Source organism: Sphaerodactylus townsendi, linkage group LG05 (genome assembly GCF_021028975.2).
Source record: "Sphaerodactylus townsendi isolate TG3544 linkage group LG05, MPM_Stown_v2.3, whole genome shotgun sequence".
Lineage (NCBI taxonomy): Eukaryota > Metazoa > Chordata > Lepidosauria > Squamata > Sphaerodactylidae > Sphaerodactylus > Sphaerodactylus townsendi.
Window position 1 is genome coordinate 3,657,855 of NC_059429.1, and position 16,642 is coordinate 3,674,496.

Below are 16,642 nucleotides of genomic sequence, written 5' to 3' on the forward strand. Positions count from 1 at the left end.
AAGTCTTTTTTGGGTCTTGGCAACAGCCACAGCCTAGACAGTTAAAACAGTACTCTGAGAATGTGCGACCGATATTACAAGCCAGAAAACAAATATTTTTTTAAAAAAAAAATAAGCAAACTTTCCTCCTCACCCTTCGAGTTCTCAGGAAATACTTGTAACGCTGAGCTAATTCTGAGCTGAGCCGGTCGCAACGTATCAAGCGAGAACTCTTCCGCCAGCGAAGGTTCCTGACTTTCTCTCTTCTTGTGCACCTTGACAGATGTGGACGAGTGTGCCGACAACATCAACCTCTGTGAAAACGGGCAGTGTCTCAATGCCCCTGGCGGCTACCGTTGTGAGTGCGAAATGGGCTTCAATCCCACAGAAGATAGCAAGGCCTGCCAAGGTGCGGGGAAATTTATCTGGGCTGAACCTTTGTATGCGAGTCTCCTGTCAGGTCATTTGATGGAAGAACACACACTTTGGCCTGTCAGAGGGTGATGGTATTTGAAGAGCAAAGGTTACGGGCAGGATAGGAGAGTGTCAGTCAGTCAGTTCTTATCGTGATCACAGACTGCCATAAGATACATAAAATAAAGGCTAAAATATATTGCAGGGCAAAACGTACGTAAAATGGTAGATATGTATCTAAAAGGAATCAAAGCAAAACTTACCAGTAAAAAAGAAGTTGGGGGCCCAAAAGGTATGGGAATGTAAAGGAAACCGAACAAAAGCATAAATACTCAAGGAGAATAAAACTGTAAAAGGGGGTAGACATAATAAACAATAAAATGGGTAGTTCGAAGGCTATAACTATCACATCATTGAGCCTACGCTATTGCACAGATTATCATGCAGCGTACTTCAAGTGCTGCTAGAAAGAACTTGGTCACATTGAAGGCCTAGTCGACCCCATTTTCCTCTTGATTTTTGCAGGGGAGGGGGAAGGCCATGTTAAAGTTGTGCCAATGTAAGTTCCCAGTGCTGCAAGATAACTCCTTCCTCATAATCTCTCAGTTAAATCCCTGCGCAAGAGAGGGAGGTACCTTGACTGTAGCGTACATGTATGATAATATGTGTGCATGACTACTCAAGGGCTACGCAGGATGCAACCTGCAAGCCATGGTGTACAACCAGCAGGAAGATCAGGGGAGGGGCATACAGGGACGGCATCACTTGGCATTGTTTCCAACCCCAAACCCACCATATTGTGTGACGCCCTATGAGAAAAGCCATAGAAATAAGATGGGATTCCTAGAGCGCCATGCAACATCACTTCCGGGTTTCTTGGTCATTTTCACAGTTTTTCATGCGATACTGTTTATTCCTGCATTCCCTTCCCCTCATCTCCACTGAGCACAGATGGGAGAGTCAGGGAGCAGTGGTGGAAAAACCCCGTCAGAAGGGGGCAAATGCCACCCCTGCTTGCACAGTATATTCTGAACTGCTGATAATTCTACTGAAAATTCAGCTGCTGAAAATTCTGGAGCGAAAGGAGTCAGTGCCTTAGGTTTTAAATTTGTGGCACAAGTCTGATGGTAACGGGGTGTGTGTGGAGGTGGTGCTCAGGTAGAGTTCCTCAACCCGAGAATTGGAGTATTTTAAAGAAATCCTCACTTTCGTGCAGCTCTGCTGTGGTAGATAAGGCTTCTCTGAAGCTGCCTTTCTTGCAGATATTGATGAGTGCGCCTTCCAGAACATCTGTGTGTTTGGCACCTGCCAGAACCTGCCGGGCATGTTCCGTTGTGCCTGTGATGATGGATACGAGCTGGACAGGAGTGGAGGCAACTGTACAGGTAAGGGAGGATGGGATATCTATGAGTAGGTGAGATATCTATGGGATAACTACGAGTAGGAGAGATATCTACAGGATTTCAATTAGACAAGATATCTATGGGATATCTATGAGTAGGCAGGATATCTACAGAATATCTACAAGTAGGTGAGATATCTATGGGATATCTATGGGTAGACAGGATATCTACAGGGTATCTACGAGTAGGAGGGGTATCTACAGGATATCTACGAGTTGGTGAGATATCTATGGGATATCTATGAGTAGACAGGATATCTACAGAATATCTATGAATAGGAGGGATATCTACAGGATATCTATGAGTAGGTGAGATATCTATGAGTAGGCAGGATATCTACAGAATATCTAGGGCCCCTTCCACACACGGAAAATAATGCGTTTTCAAACCACTTTCACAACTGTTTGCAAGTGGATTTTGCTATTCCGCACAGCTTTGAAGAGCACTGAAAGCAGTTTGAAAGTGCATTATTCTGCATGTGCGGAATGAGCCTATGAATAGGAGGGATATCTACAGGATATCTATGAGTAGATGGGATATCTACAGGATATCTGCGAGTAGGAAGGATATCTATGAGTAGGTGAGATATCTATGGGATATCTAAGAGTAGGTAGGATATCTATGGGATATCTATGAGTAGGCAGGATATCTACAGAATATCTATGAATAGGAGGGATATCTACAGGATATCTATGAGTAGGTGAGATATCTATGGGATATCTATGAGTAGGCAGGATATCTACAGAAGATATGAGTACAGAGATGTCTATGTGCACAAGCATCATGTATCAAAATCAGGAGCTGGTGGGCTGTTGTCCCGTTAGGCAGCTACAGGGATCTCTTTATTTGCTAGGTTGTAAGTTGGAGGTAAAAGAGGCTTTTTAAAAGCCTATTTAAAACTATCTGTAGTAGTTAACTATTTCAATTCCAGTTTGGATAGTGATCAGCTGGGACTGCTTGCCGGCAATTCGTAAAGCGATACGACTTTGCTGTGTAAGGCTGTGTGTCTGAAGTGCGTTATTTTATCCCTGTGCTTATCTCCATTATAACATGAATGGGAGGGGAGATTTTAATGAATACGAGGCAGAGGCAGACCGTACACAGGCAGCCTTCTGAACAAAACCTGGAAAAGGAAAAAGAGTGTTTGGGGAGTTGCTTTGACTTGGGGAGCAAGACCTGGTTATGCAGAACCCCACAAGCTGTGAAGAGGTGCAGCGAGGAGAATTTTAGAGGCTGCTGCTGAAGAATATTTCATTTTATTTGTAGATGTTTCTACGCCACCTTATACAAAGCGGGGCTTACGACAAGTTAAAACAATAAAATGCCCCAACCAAAACAACATAAATAGAACAGTGGCAATTAAAACGATAAAACCATCATAAAAATTTAAACCAACCCCGACTCCCTCACTGCCATCCCCCAGACCAGCTGCTGTAGAGCGGGTTTTCAAGGAGGGTAGCCACATGCCAGGGTAAAGAGGAAGATCTTCACCAGGCACCCAAACCCATAAAGGTTGGGCATCCAGTGATTCTCTAAGGGGGGACTATTCCAGAGCCTGGGGGCAAACATGGAGAAAGCCGTCCCATGTGCCCACACCACCCACACCTTGGGCGGAGGTATCACCAGGAGTGCCTCCGCCTATGACCTCAGTGCCTGAGCAGGTACATACAGGTGCAGGCACTCTTTCAGGTAGGCAGGGTCCAAGCTGTTTAGGATTATATATTCGAGAGGAATATTTCACCGCCTTTGAATTGTCCCCATTCAGACATCAACGAGTGCGCGGATCCAGTGAACTGCATCAACGGCCTTTGTGTGAACACTCCAGGGAGCTATTTGTGCAACTGTCCCCAAGACTTTGAGCTGAACCCCACTGGAGTGGGGTGTGTAGGTAAGGGGGTCTGGGGGGTGGGGGGAATGTCAGCCACTATCAAGGCCAATATCAGCAGCTTGGTGCCACCAATCAGGACTGGCTGTGAGAGTCATGGTACCTCGGACAAACGGGAGCCAAGGTGTAAGGCTGAAACCACTCGGACAATGTTTACTTAGAAGGAAAACTTTATTGATTTGGCTCGCCCTAGCTACAGGGTGCTGGAACTGAGGATCCCGTCCTCCGTTCCAGCATTTATTGTAGGTTCGGAATGGCGGTGGTCCAATCACCTCTTCCCCTTTTCCCCACCCTTGGCTCTCGTTGGCTGTCGCGTTCCCGCTTTGGAGGGTGGGAACTGGTGCATGTTGGGAATTGTAGTCCTGACACAAGGTCTGCTGGATCAGACCAAAGGCGTGTCTGCTCAGCTTCCGCTTTCTCACGGTGGCCGGCTGAGACGCTTCTGGGAAGCCCATGAACAGGACACAAAGGTGACAGCCAGACTCTGGCACTTTGCAGTAGGCTGCCTCTGAAAAGGAAGGTTCCATTTGTGTGCGCGCGTGTGCGTAAAGCGCCGTCATGTTGCCGCCGACTTATGGCAACCCCAGCAAGGGGCTGTCGAAGCAGTGAGAAGCAGAGGTGGTTTGCCATTGCCTTCCTCTGTACAGCCTTCCTTGGTACTGATCTTGCCTAGCTTTCGAGGTCTGATAAGATCAAGCTATCCTGTGCTGCCTTACCTCGCGGATTTTATTTAGCAATATTAAAAGCCGGTTGTTATAGAGGAATTCTTCATGGATTTGTCTCCCCTGGTCATGAAGCCCTTTCAGGCCGGGCCCGCTGGCGTATCTTGTTCCACAAGTTAGTTCTGAGTTGCTTGAAGAAGGATTTCCCATCTTCTGCTCATCCATTTAGGTACCCACCAATTCTTATACTATATGAGAAGGAACAAAAAGCTCCCTCGAACCACCTTCTCCACCCCATTCGTAGTTGAATAAAACCATCTGTTTCCCCATTATGCCCTTAGTAATCTTTTTGACCTAATCCCCTGCATGTTGAAAACTAGCTGATCAGGAAAATGGCTGATAGAATTTAAAAGTCCCAAACAAGCTTTATTTTTTTCTCCCAGTAGCTCGGTGGTAGAGCTCTCACTTTGCCCAAGCTCCTAGATGTGGTTCCGGCCTCACCCTTTAAAGGATCTCATGTCACAAGACCAGGAAAGACCTTTGTGGGCCTGAGATCCCAGGCAGCTCTGTCTAGGCCAGGGGTCTGCAAACTGGTTTGGCAATATATTTATGGACTACAATTCCCATCAGCCCCTGCCAGCATGGCTACTTGGCAGAGGCTGATGAGAATTGTAGTCCGTGAACATATTGGCAAGCCACAGTTTGCAGACCCCTGGTCTGCAAGACTGGGCTGGAAGGACCAATGGTTGCACCCATTTTAAATGTATTTTGTGCCTCTTGTTTTCCCTTCTCCCAGACACCCGCGTCGGGAATTGCTTCCTGGATACTCAGGACCGAGGCGACGGCGGGATCTCGTGCAGCGCAGAAATTGGAGTGGGGGTCACCCGGGCATCTTGCTGCTGCTCCCTTGGCCGGGCTTGGGGTAACCCTTGCGAGCTCTGCCCCCCCGCCAACACCAGTAAGTATAGAAGGTAACTTGGCATGAGGGGTGAAGCAGCTGCTGTTTGCCTCTTACCTGACTGTTTTTGCAAGCAACTGAAACCGGGTCAAAAAGATATTGGCAAATGTCCCTTCTCCCCCCCAAAAGATGTTGAGCTGAACCCCACTGACCTGTTCAGGCAAACCTTGGTCCTGAACTATCTGCTCCCCTGATCCGAATTAGCCTCTACTCATCCATCAGCTAAAGTTTCCATGTGTGGACTAAACCAACGTTGAACTTGCAGCTGGAAAGGAATCACTGTACACTCACTGGCCAATCGGTCCTGGCTCAAGAGAATTAATTTCTGACACCCAAAACTGTGACGAGCACCCGAGTATTTGAATTCACCCTGCCCCGAAGGCCTTTTTAATTTTTATAGGTTGAGGATTGCACCCTGCAGCACTGGAAAAAAGAAGGCGAGGAAGGGGGCAGAAAGGAAGGAGAATTAAAAAGGGAAGGGAAGGGAATGAATGTCCTTTTATGCTTGCTCTACTTACCCCGTGGTTGATTGCTTTGCCGTGGGTTTTTCCCCACAGTCTTTTGTTTGTGTGACAAACAAAGTGTCCCTAGCTGGGTCAAGCCACCGTTTTGCCCACTTGCTGCTTCTTTGTTCTCTCTGTGCAACTTTTGGGATGATTGCCTGAAGACTTTTTTGTGTGTGGGGTGTGCCATCTTTGATCTAGCATTACTTTTACTAGATCATATCAATTTCATATCAATTTCACAAAGTCCAGCAGTAGACCTTCAGGGTTAATGTTTTTTAAAAACCCTTCTGATTCTTTTGAAACGGTGGCCCAACAAGGTTGTGGCATGGAACGGTTGTGGCATGGGTGGGGCAAGGCACGGAGGAGGAAGAAAACCCAAAGAAACCCTAATGCACTGTGATTTCATTTGCTTTCCCTGCAAAGGGAGAGAAAAAGCCACACTTAAATAGGTTTCCGAAACAGCGGGGATTCTCCAATCTGAGGGCAGGGGTACTGCCAAAGAGGGATAAACATGTGTGTAACCAAGAATCAAATCCAAATGGAATGTACGCTCGTTGTGAAGGAGACAACACACGTGTAAAAGCCCAGTGAAAATCTCCAGAAGAAACAGGATCAAAGAACAAAAGAAAGAGGCATAGAGAGAAAGCGGAGTCATAGGGAAGAAAGGAGGAGGAGGCTCACACAGACCTGGTTTTGAATATCGGTTTATGTGGATGGGACTTTAGCAATTAATATGGGGGAAGCGTGTTTAATCTGATTGGCTGCTGGGCCTTTTCTACTCAATGGTTTATTGGTAAGGGGCCATATTTGGCTTTTAATGCTCGCTCCCCTTGATAAGAACAGCTGGGCCATAGTGCAAGTTATAAATTCTGGAAGGAGGTGGGGGGGAAAGGGAATATGAGTCAAAGGGGGGGGGGAGAAAGAAGTTCCAAATCAGACAGCAGCGGCCATTTTTCTCTCAGAATAGCAGCCATGAAAAGATCCAGCCCAGATCAGAACCACAACGCAGGAGGAAAGGGGTTAATTCTTCCCCCTCCAGCATCGGATGTCCCCTCCCCCATCAGAGCTGCAGTTACCCCATTGGGGGGAAATGTTTACCCCATGGGGCAAATAACATTTGGAGAGACCATTTGAAGTTGGGACAGTGGTGGGGGGAGACCCCAATCCCCCCTCTCTTTAATGCAAGCTCCAGACTTGCTGTGGCCGGTCCTCCACTGTGACCATTTTGTCTCCAGCGCCTGAATCTCGTCCAGTAATTGGGCCATTTAATAAAAGGAAACAGGGAGAGGGGACCCACGAGATCCTCCAGCTGCAGTGGATGTCTGTCAGTAACCAAATTCTCATTCCACAGCGGAATACAAGACCCTTTGTCCAGGCGGCGAAGGGTTCCGGCCCAACCCCATCACCGTCATTTTGGAAGGTAAGGCGCACTCAGGAAGGAAGCGGCAACCATCTAAGAATACTGTCATAACATGGGTGGATTCCACGTGGCCTATTTATAAGGAGTGGCAGTCATCACTCATGAACCCGTTTTTCTTTTCTTGTGCCGTTTACACTTTCAGGAAGCGATTTGAGCTCATGAAAACAATTCGGGTTGCTTCTGTACCTATGCACAAAAACGCTTCTCTTTTTTTAAAAAAATTGTTTACAACGCATGTGTAGCTGCGAAGGCATGCGGAAATGAACCCCTGCAGCCACGCAGACTGTCCCACAATCTGATTTATTGCACCTGCGTAGCTTCGCATGTGCCACGCACAGAATTTTTTAAAAAGACGGAAAGGGGTTTCTGTGCAATGGCCAGGCAATGATGAACGTGTTGCTGTAGGGCCGTGGTGGCGAACCTTTGGCACTCCAGATGTTATGGACTACAATTCCCATCAGCCCCTGCCAGCACGGCTAATTGGCCATGCTGGCAGGGGCTGATGGGAATTGTAGTCCATGACATCTGGAGTGCCAAAGGTTCGCCACCACTGCGGTAGGGTCTATGAGTGAAATGGCGGTCATACTTGCTGCCACGGGCAAAAACGCGATTGAGGGACTTGGGAAATGGTGGGCAGGCAGACAACCAGCCCACAGTGTCCTGGGTGGACCGCACTACAGGGTGGGTGAGCAGATTCTTTCTGCAATGGTGGAAGCTACAGTGAAAGGGTGGAAGGGAGGAAAATAAAGCATTTCCTGCCTGTTGTGTCGTGTCGTGTCGTGTCGCGTCGTGTGGGAGCACCTTCAACCTAGGATTTTGCAAAAAGATGCTCGGTGCGCATTCTACTTTTCCATGCCCCCGGGCGGCGCCCCCCCTCCCCACTTTCCACACTTACCTGAGTTCCTTTCATTTTCCAGAACTTTTTCAGGCTGCAAAAGGCCTGTTCTCAGTAAAAACGAACTGAAAGGAACTATACTTCCCAGGAGAACTTGTGAGCCCCAAGGTCTCCTGGGAACTGTAGTTTCTCAGGCCGTTTTTACTGCAAACAGGCCTTTTGCAGCCTGAAGAAGTTCTGGATAAGGAAAGGAACTAAGGTAAATGTGGGAAGGGGGTGGGGGGGCGCCGCAGGGGGAAGGGCCTGGGGCGATTTTCTGCGGCACCCCCAGGCGTGCGCCCGGTGCACGGAGCACACACACCCCCGCGTCCTCTTGTAGCTCCGCAACTGCGATTTAGCGATTTTTGTAAGACCCAGGTTGAGAGAAACATTACAGGCCTGAGTCTTTTTTGGGCAAGAGATGTGTGCGAAGTTCTCCCCCATATACGTCCCGTAGACGTTGTATTTGTGCTGTGCAGAATCAACCATAGACGACCTTCAAACTTGATACTTCTCACTTTATTTTTCATTACATTTTATGCTCTCAATGCAGGATCATAGATTTAGCCTTTTTCTGCCTGGCACCCAAGAGACTCTCTGCTCTTCCTTTCTTTCCCACAGACATAGACGAGTGCCAGGAGCTGCCGGGCCTCTGCCAGGGCGGGAATTGCGTCAACACTTTTGGGAGCTTCCAGTGCGAATGCCCTCTGGGCTACTACCTGAATGAGGACACCCGCATTTGCGAAGGTGCTGCGTGGGGGTTCTTCTGTTTGGTCTTTCGGAGACAAGAGCTCACGATGCGCTGGCTGCTGTCACTGAGCTCATGGGATTTCAGGCTCAAGTATCGTGTCTGGAGAGCTGAGAGAGAAACAGGGAGGAGCAGAATAGTTAGAACTAAACTATCGCAGTGGGTGTTTAAAAATTTGAAAATATATAATACTTGCCTTCCTGTTGCAGCGAGGAGAAACTGGATTTCCATTTCTGATTTTAAAAAACATTTCGAAAAGCAAGGGTTTTGAATTTGTGGGTTGTGGCCACTTTTGAAATTGCTATGTGCATAAGAGAGGGATCGTCTAAAGTTCTCCTGAGCTAAATTTCTCTGTGGCGCAGTGGTTAAGAGCAGGTGTACTCTAGTCTGGAGGAACCGGGTTTGATTCCTCGCTCTGCCACTTGAGCTGTGGAGGCTTATCTGGGGAATTCAGATTAGCCTGTGCACTCCCACACATGCCAGCTGGGTGACCTTGGGCGAGTCACAGCTCTTCGGAGCTCTCCCGGTCCCACCTACATCACAGGGTGTTTGTCTCGGGGGGGGGGGAGGAAAGGAGATTATAAGCCCCTTTGAGTCTCCTTACAGGTGAGAAAGGGGAGATATAAATCCAGCTCTTCTTCTTCTCCTCTTGGAGCTCTGAATAACAGACTCCTGCCTTTGACAGTATGCGCTAGAAATTCTGTGTTGCTCCACGTTTGAATTTTGTGCATAGCCTCACGCAGGTGTCGCTTGCTGCAGCCTTCTGTTTGCATCTTTGTTCCCCATTACTGATGTGCATTAATTAAACACTCCTGAGGAGCAACTTCAGAGTGTGCATGCAATTCTACCAAGGTGTGTTTTTTTTCATGTGGCGCACCAGGGTGTGAAAAAGGCAAGGAAAACAAAATGGTGCCGAGGGGATGGATTCTCTAACAATTTCTTCAGCCCTATGCGCTTCTCATGCAGCTTCATTGGGGGGAATTGGATTGAAAAAAACAACACAATATAATGAAACCCTCCTGGTGGTACCATCACCTGTTAAAAAGGTGGAGACTGGAGATTGTGTAACTATCTCCACACACACACACACACACACCGAGGTGTGTCATTCTTTATAGGTAGAGCTGTAGCGAGGGGGAGCTGCGCCCGGGCACGTGTGTGCCCTGTGCCTCTGCCACGCCCTGTGCCCGCCACGCCCCAGAACACCCCAACACCGGCGCCCGCTTGGTGCAAGATGTTCCATCCCTGCCCCCTGGGCGCGATGCCACTGTTTATATGCATTTAGAAAACTAGTAAAGACCCACCTATTTTTTTCTGTCCTTTGGCTGCAGAAACAGTTTTTCCCATCTGGTAATAAGAAATTGTAAATAGGTTTTTTATTGGATTTTGATAAGTTTTATGAATTTTGATAGATTTTATGGATTTTAAATCCATAGAGAGAGAGCTTTAGAGAGCAGCAGTGGCGTAGGAGGTTAAGAGCTCGTGTATCTAATCTGGAGGAACCGGGTTTGATTCCCCGCTCTGCTGCCTGAGCTGTGGAGGCTTATCTGGGGAATTCAGATTAGCCTGTGTACTCCCACACACGCCAGCTGGGTGACCTTGGGCTAGTCACAGTTCTTCGGAGCTCTCTCAGCCCCACCTACCTCACAGGGTGTTTGTTGTGAGGGGGGAAGGGCAAGGCGATTGTAAGCCCCTTTGAGTCTCCTGCAGGAGAGAAAGGGGGGATATAAATCCAAACTCTTCTTCTTCTTCTTCTTAAATAAGTTTTATTGTTATATTGTTATATGTCGTAATTGTTTTTAGGTTTATCAATGTTTTATGACTTTGATCTTTTGTCGTAGCCCCCACCCCCCCCCCCGCCCCGGGACCTTCGGGTATACGGCAGACTAAAAATACATACAAGTAAATAAATAAATAAAATCATGCATGATACATGATTAAAATAATTTTTAAATTATTTAGAGAAAAATTATACATTTCACGGGACATTTCCCGGAGCATGCACAAAGTGAAATATCTAACTACATCTTAATACTGAGAAAATTAAATGTAAGAGTCCCAAATGTACATTATGTATTGTACATTTATTTTATTTATTTATTTTATTTATTTTTCGAACTTATATACCCCACAACCCCCAAAGGGGTCTGGGCGGTGATTTACAATGAAATGGCATTTGAAATTCACATTAGTTAGTACAGGCCTTTCGGAGTCTTTTTAGTGATGTCTCCCAGCATGCCTTCGTTTTTCCTTGGTGCAGCCCCCTTTTCTCCACGCCAGGAGCACATCAGAACCCTGGGAGAAAACCCTGGATCACAAATCACAATTTGTTCCCAACCCTGGCTTGGAAAGGACGGGCAAAACGCACCATATTGGTTTGAATGTTGTGAGAAATAGTGAGATGGCGCTAACCATGAAGTCACTGACTCTTGAATGGGCGAGGAACACACGGCTCATTTCCAATACTCCAAATCATGGCTTGGAAGAGTGGGAATGTTAAATTGGGCTGAGAGCTCTCCCCTTGCCTGACATAAGTGGGCCCCAGATCAAGACGTGCCAGAGTGACCTTCTTTCTTTTCGCACCCCCCCTCCCCTCCAGATATTGATGAGTGCTCGGCACACATAGGAATCTGCGGCCCAGGGACCTGCTACAACACCTTGGGGAACTACACCTGTGTCTGTCCTCCAGAATACATGCAAGTGAATGGAGGAAACAACTGTATGGGTAAGGAACAAAGGTCCATGACCCTAGAAATGCTGAACAGCTGATTGTTAAGAAAAGCCCTGCAGGATCAGATCTGAAGCCCATTTATTGTGGGCCTTTCCCCACTTACCTTAAGCCCCGCGCTACTGGAGGAGAGTAGCGCGGGGTCCCCCAGTACTCCCCACGACAGGGGCTGCGACAGCGCAGCCGCCCCGACACTGCTGCTGTCTCGCCCACTCAGCGCGCGGCATCCCTGGCGCTCTTGCAAAGGGCGCCTTTTGATGACCCCAGGCAGAGCGTGGGGTCGTGGGGACACCGGGGCGCGCGCCAGGGATGTCGCGCGCTGAGAGCAGCGCGCGGCATAGGGGGGATAGGGGAGAGTGGGGAAAGGCCCTGTGACAACTTGGTTTCCAAAGCAGCCAAGCAGATGCCTCCAAGAACCCCTCAAGCAGGGGTAGCCCGTGTCCCCAGGCGCACACCTTTTGGTCACGTGGGGAGGGGCACTGGGCGCAAGCTGGGTCCCCACGCCCAGCCTCTCCCACGCCGTAGCGTCCCGGACAGGGCCTGGTGGCTCCCCCCATGCCGGGACGCCACTCGCCGGTGCCCAAGGCTGAGCCCAGCTGTGCTGTTGGGAGGCCTCTCCCCCATCGGGGGGGTCACCCCGGCATCCGAGGCCGGCCTCAACCGCACAGCTGGGAGGTCTCTTCCTCGCTGGGGGATTGTGCCGGTGTTGTCCAGGGGGCGCTCTGGGATCCTGCCCTGCTCAGCCAGTGCTGTAAATGGAGCAGGAAGGGAGCGCGGGGGGTGGGGGGGGCTTGACCAGGTGTTGTCCCCGTTTTCCCCTTGATACACCTCTGCCCTCAAGCAAGGCATGAAAGCAACGGCCTGCTCTGTCAACATTTTCTACCCCGGCATAATTTTATAGACTTCAATCCTATCCCCCCTCAGCCATCTCCTCTCCAAACTAAGGAGTCCCAAACGCTGCAGCCTCTCCTCATAAGGAAGGTGCTCCAGTCCCTCAATCATCCTCGCTGCCCTTCTCTGCACTTTTTCTATCTCTTCGATATCCTTTTTGAGATGTGGCGACCAGAACTGAACACAGTGCTCCATTTTAAAGGCGGCTGCTGAATTAACAGCCTCAATAGCCAGCCTGAGCTCGTTAGAATTTGGAAGCTAAAGAGAGTCTGCCCTGGTTGGCTGGGAGACCACCAAGAAAGTCCATGGGGGCTCTGCGGAGGAAGGCCCCTCCATTCCTCCCTTGCCGCCAGAACCCTATGAGGGATCACCGCAGTTGTGGCTGGGTGTCAATTAATTATTATCATTGCTGAATTGAGGATTCTTGATAAGATTCTTTTTCATGTAATAGTTGGGATGAAGGAGGGCTTTGGTTGGGGTCCCAGTTCTGCCAGTACCATCCTGCAGGAAAGGGAGAATTTGCACCCGTTGTGGCAGAGCTTTTGCAGTATTTGCAGAATCCTCTGGCGTAGTGGTTAAGAGCAGGTTCACTCTAAACTGGAGAACCGGGTTTGACTCCCCACTCTGCCGCCTGAGCTGTGGAGGCTTATCTGGTGAACCAGATTAGCCTGTGCACTCCCACACATGCCAGCTGGGTGACCTTGGGCTAGCCACAGTTCTTTGGAGCTCTCTCAACACCACCCATCTCACAGGGTGTTTGTTGTGAGGGGGGAAGGGCAAGGAGATTGTCAGCCCCTTTGAGTCTCCTTGCAGGAGAGAAAGGGGGGGATATAAATCCAAATTCTTCTTTTTCCTCCTCCTCCTCCTCCTCCTCAGCCAAATAGAGGCAGGACGTGTCTCCCTGTGACCCGGCAGGCTGAGACGTCTTTTCCAGAGGTGGGATCCAGCAGGTTCTCACAGGTTCCCGAGAGTAGGTTACTAATTATTTCTGTGTGCCGAGAGGGGGTACTAATTGGTGATTTTGCCACGTGATTTTTGCCTTAGTTACGCCCCTCCTCTCAGCAGCAGCGCGCAGAACTTGAAGCAGTCTAGCAGGAGGTGCACCGGCGTGAGTGGCAGCCTGCACCTGCATGCATTCGTTTCCTGCCCAAGGACCGGCGCAGCGGCTGCGTCCTTGCCCCAGCCCCGCCCAGGAATGCCCCGCCCCCGGAATGCCCGGCCATGCCCCCGTCGTGCCCCGCCCAGCCCCATTGGCGCTACGCCACAGTTTGAATCCCACCCCCATGGGAACCTGTTACTAAAATTTTTGGATCCCACCACTGGCTCTTTTCCCATCCCCTTCGCATGCCTCTGGGGAGAGACTTCAGCGTGTGCTTGCCTTTGCAGACATGAGAAAGAGCCTCTGCTACCGCAACTTCAACGACACCTGCGAGAACGAACTCTCGTTCAACATGACCAAGAAGATGTGCTGCTGCTCCTACAATATCGGGAAAGCTTGGAACAAGCCTTGCGAGCCCTGCCCCACCCCCGCCAGCCGTAAGCCAACCTCTGCGTCGTTGGGGCTTTTTCTTTGCCAAGAGAGATATACTTAGTTAGCAGAGCCCCTTTCCCCACTTACCTTAAGCCCCGCGCTACTCTCCTAAAGTAGCGCAGGGTCCAGCTGCACTCCCCACTTCAAGGGCGGCGAGAACGCAGCTGCCCCAACGCTGCCTCTCTCACGCCCCCTCAGCGCACGGCATCCCAGGTGCTCTTCTTAAGGGGACGCCCAGGCGCATGCCTGGGATGCCGCGCGCTGAGAGGGGGGGATGGAAGAGAGTGGGGAAAGGCCCAGAGTTAGGAGGATAATGAGCCGAGATGCAGGAGCTGCAAAGCTATATTAAGTTTACTGCCCAACTGAGCAAGTGTACATATCGACAGAGAAGAAAAATGTGAGAAAATGCTAACCTGCCCCGTTACACATGTTGGTCTCGAGCTGCACCCTGAACACGACATCTTTCTCTCTGGCTCCTTCCGCAACAGCAGAATAATGCACTTTGAAACTGCTTTCACTGCTCTTTGAAGCTGTGCGGAATGGCAAAATCCACTTGCAAACCGTTGTGAAAGTGGTTTGAAAGTGCATTATTTTGCGTGTGCGGAAGAGGCCTCTGTTTTTCTTAGTAGGAACAGAACCAGAAAAAGGGAACATAAACCTAGTTTTTAACCATTGCATGTAAACAATGGAGATTGAACTAACCAATAGCTCGTCAGTAGCTCAACTCATCACAATATGACATCAGCAAGTTGTTTGCATACAAACAACATTTGATTCCTTCAGGACTGGAGTGACATATGCTTGTAATATACCGACAGGTGTCAGATCCTGTGAGTGGAGAGGTGGGGGCCCACATTCTTTGAATTCTCCTGAGACACTTAGCGAGGGCTGAGCTTGCTTACTCTAAGACCACTGTACAAGACCTCAAGGAGCAGCAGTGGTGTAGTGGTTAAGAGCAGGTGCATTCTAATCTGGAAGAATCAGGTTTGATTCCCCACTCTGCCGCTTGAGCTGTGGAGGCTTATCTGGGGAATTCAGATTAGCCTGTGCACTCCCACACACGCCAGCTGGGTGACCTTGGGCGAGTCACAGCTTCTTGGAGCTCTCTCAGCCCCACCCACCTCACAGGGTGTTTGTTGTGAGGGGGGAAGGGCAAGGAGATTGTAAGCCCCTTTGAGTCTCCTGCAGGAGAGAAAGGGGGGATATAAGTCCAAACTCTTCTTCTTTATTTATTTATTTATTTATTTATATTTTAGATTTATATAGGCCGCCTCTTCCACAGTAAACCTCCTCTTGATTTTTTTTTTCACATTGAGAATACTGCGGATAAATGAAATAAATAAAATTGGAGCTTCTTTGCCAAGTTAAGACGTTCTGGGCCAGTGGTGGCGAACCTTTTCGAGACCGAGTGCTCAAATTGCAACCCAAAACCCACTTATTTATTGCAAAGTGCCAACGTGGCAATTTAACCTGAATACTGAGTTTTTGGTTTAGAAAAAACGGTTGGCTCCGAGGCGTGCGTTACTCGGGGGTAAGCTTGGTGGTAGCCGGTGGCTTTGCTTTGAAGCAACCGTGCAACTCTTCCAACGGGTGAATCACGACCTTAGGAGGGTTTACTCAGAAGCAAGCCCCATTGCCAGCAACCGAGCTTACTCCCAGGTAAAGGATCGCGCTTTAGTTCTTCGCATGAAAATCAGTGGGGTTTAACCGCGCTTAACAGGGTTACCTACACTGCTTCCCCAAAACTACGTCTTAGGTTTAATGCTAATAATCAAGCCCAGCAGCCCAGGCCAGCATAGATGTGAGGGGGGAACGACTCTGTTTGCAGGTGCCCACAGAGAGAGCTCTGAGTGCCACCTCTGGCACCCGTGCCATAGGTTCGCCACCACTGTTCTGGGCTAAACCAAGGTCGCAAGGCGGTTGACGCTTCAGGATTCTTGCAAGGAGAATATCTCCTGCCAAGCTTGACAGGTGCTGGGAAAAAGAAAGCTGTCTCTTACTCTTGCAGCTGAGTACCAGATTCTCTGTGGCAACCAAGCGCCCGGGTTCATCATTGACATCCACACTGGAAAACCAATTGGTAAGTGGACCACAAAACGCCAGCTGCCTTTCCTTCCGCTCTTCTGGTAAGAAAGTTTTCTAAAAGCAGCTAAGAATTCCAAAATACGGACAGGCTGAGAGTCCAGGAAAGAGATCATCAATTTGGTAATAGAAAAGGACAATAATTATGCTTGACATGATTAGAAAACATTGAAAGCAAAACAGCCAGTATCATACTTGGAGAAATCTCAGTTACGGTTGTCTGGAATAATTGTGTACAGTTCTGGGTACTATATTCCTCTGTTTTGAGAGCCAGCATGGGTGTAGTGGTTAAGAGCAGGTGCATTCTAATCTGGAGGAACCGGGTTTGATTCCCTGCTCTGCCACTTGAGCTGTGGAGGCTTATCTGGTGAACCAGATTAGCTTATGCACTCCAGCACATGCCAACTGGGTGACCTTGGGCTAGTAGTCACAGTTCTTTAGAGCTCTCTCAGCCTCACCCACCCTACAGGGTGTTTGTTGTGGGGGGGGGGGGAAGGGGAAGGAGATTGTAACCCCCTTTGAGTCTCCTTACAGGATAGAAAGGGGGGATAGAAATCCAAA

The 16,642-nt window shown here is 49.1% G+C and overlaps 1 protein-coding gene across 1 annotated transcript in view; it reads left to right on the forward strand.

Annotated features, from left to right (window-relative positions):
- FBN3 (fibrillin 3) overlaps positions 1-16,642 on the forward strand; it is a 223,189-nt gene that overhangs the window by 157,877 nt on the left and 48,670 nt on the right. The window contains 9 exon segments of the mRNA XM_048496904.1: positions 263-388; positions 1,656-1,778; positions 3,562-3,684; positions 5,140-5,301; positions 7,159-7,227; positions 8,723-8,848; positions 11,449-11,574; positions 13,855-14,004; positions 16,008-16,079. Coding sequence (XP_048352861.1) covers positions 263-388; positions 1,656-1,778; positions 3,562-3,684; positions 5,140-5,301; positions 7,159-7,227; positions 8,723-8,848; positions 11,449-11,574; positions 13,855-14,004; positions 16,008-16,079 — 1,077 coding nt within the window.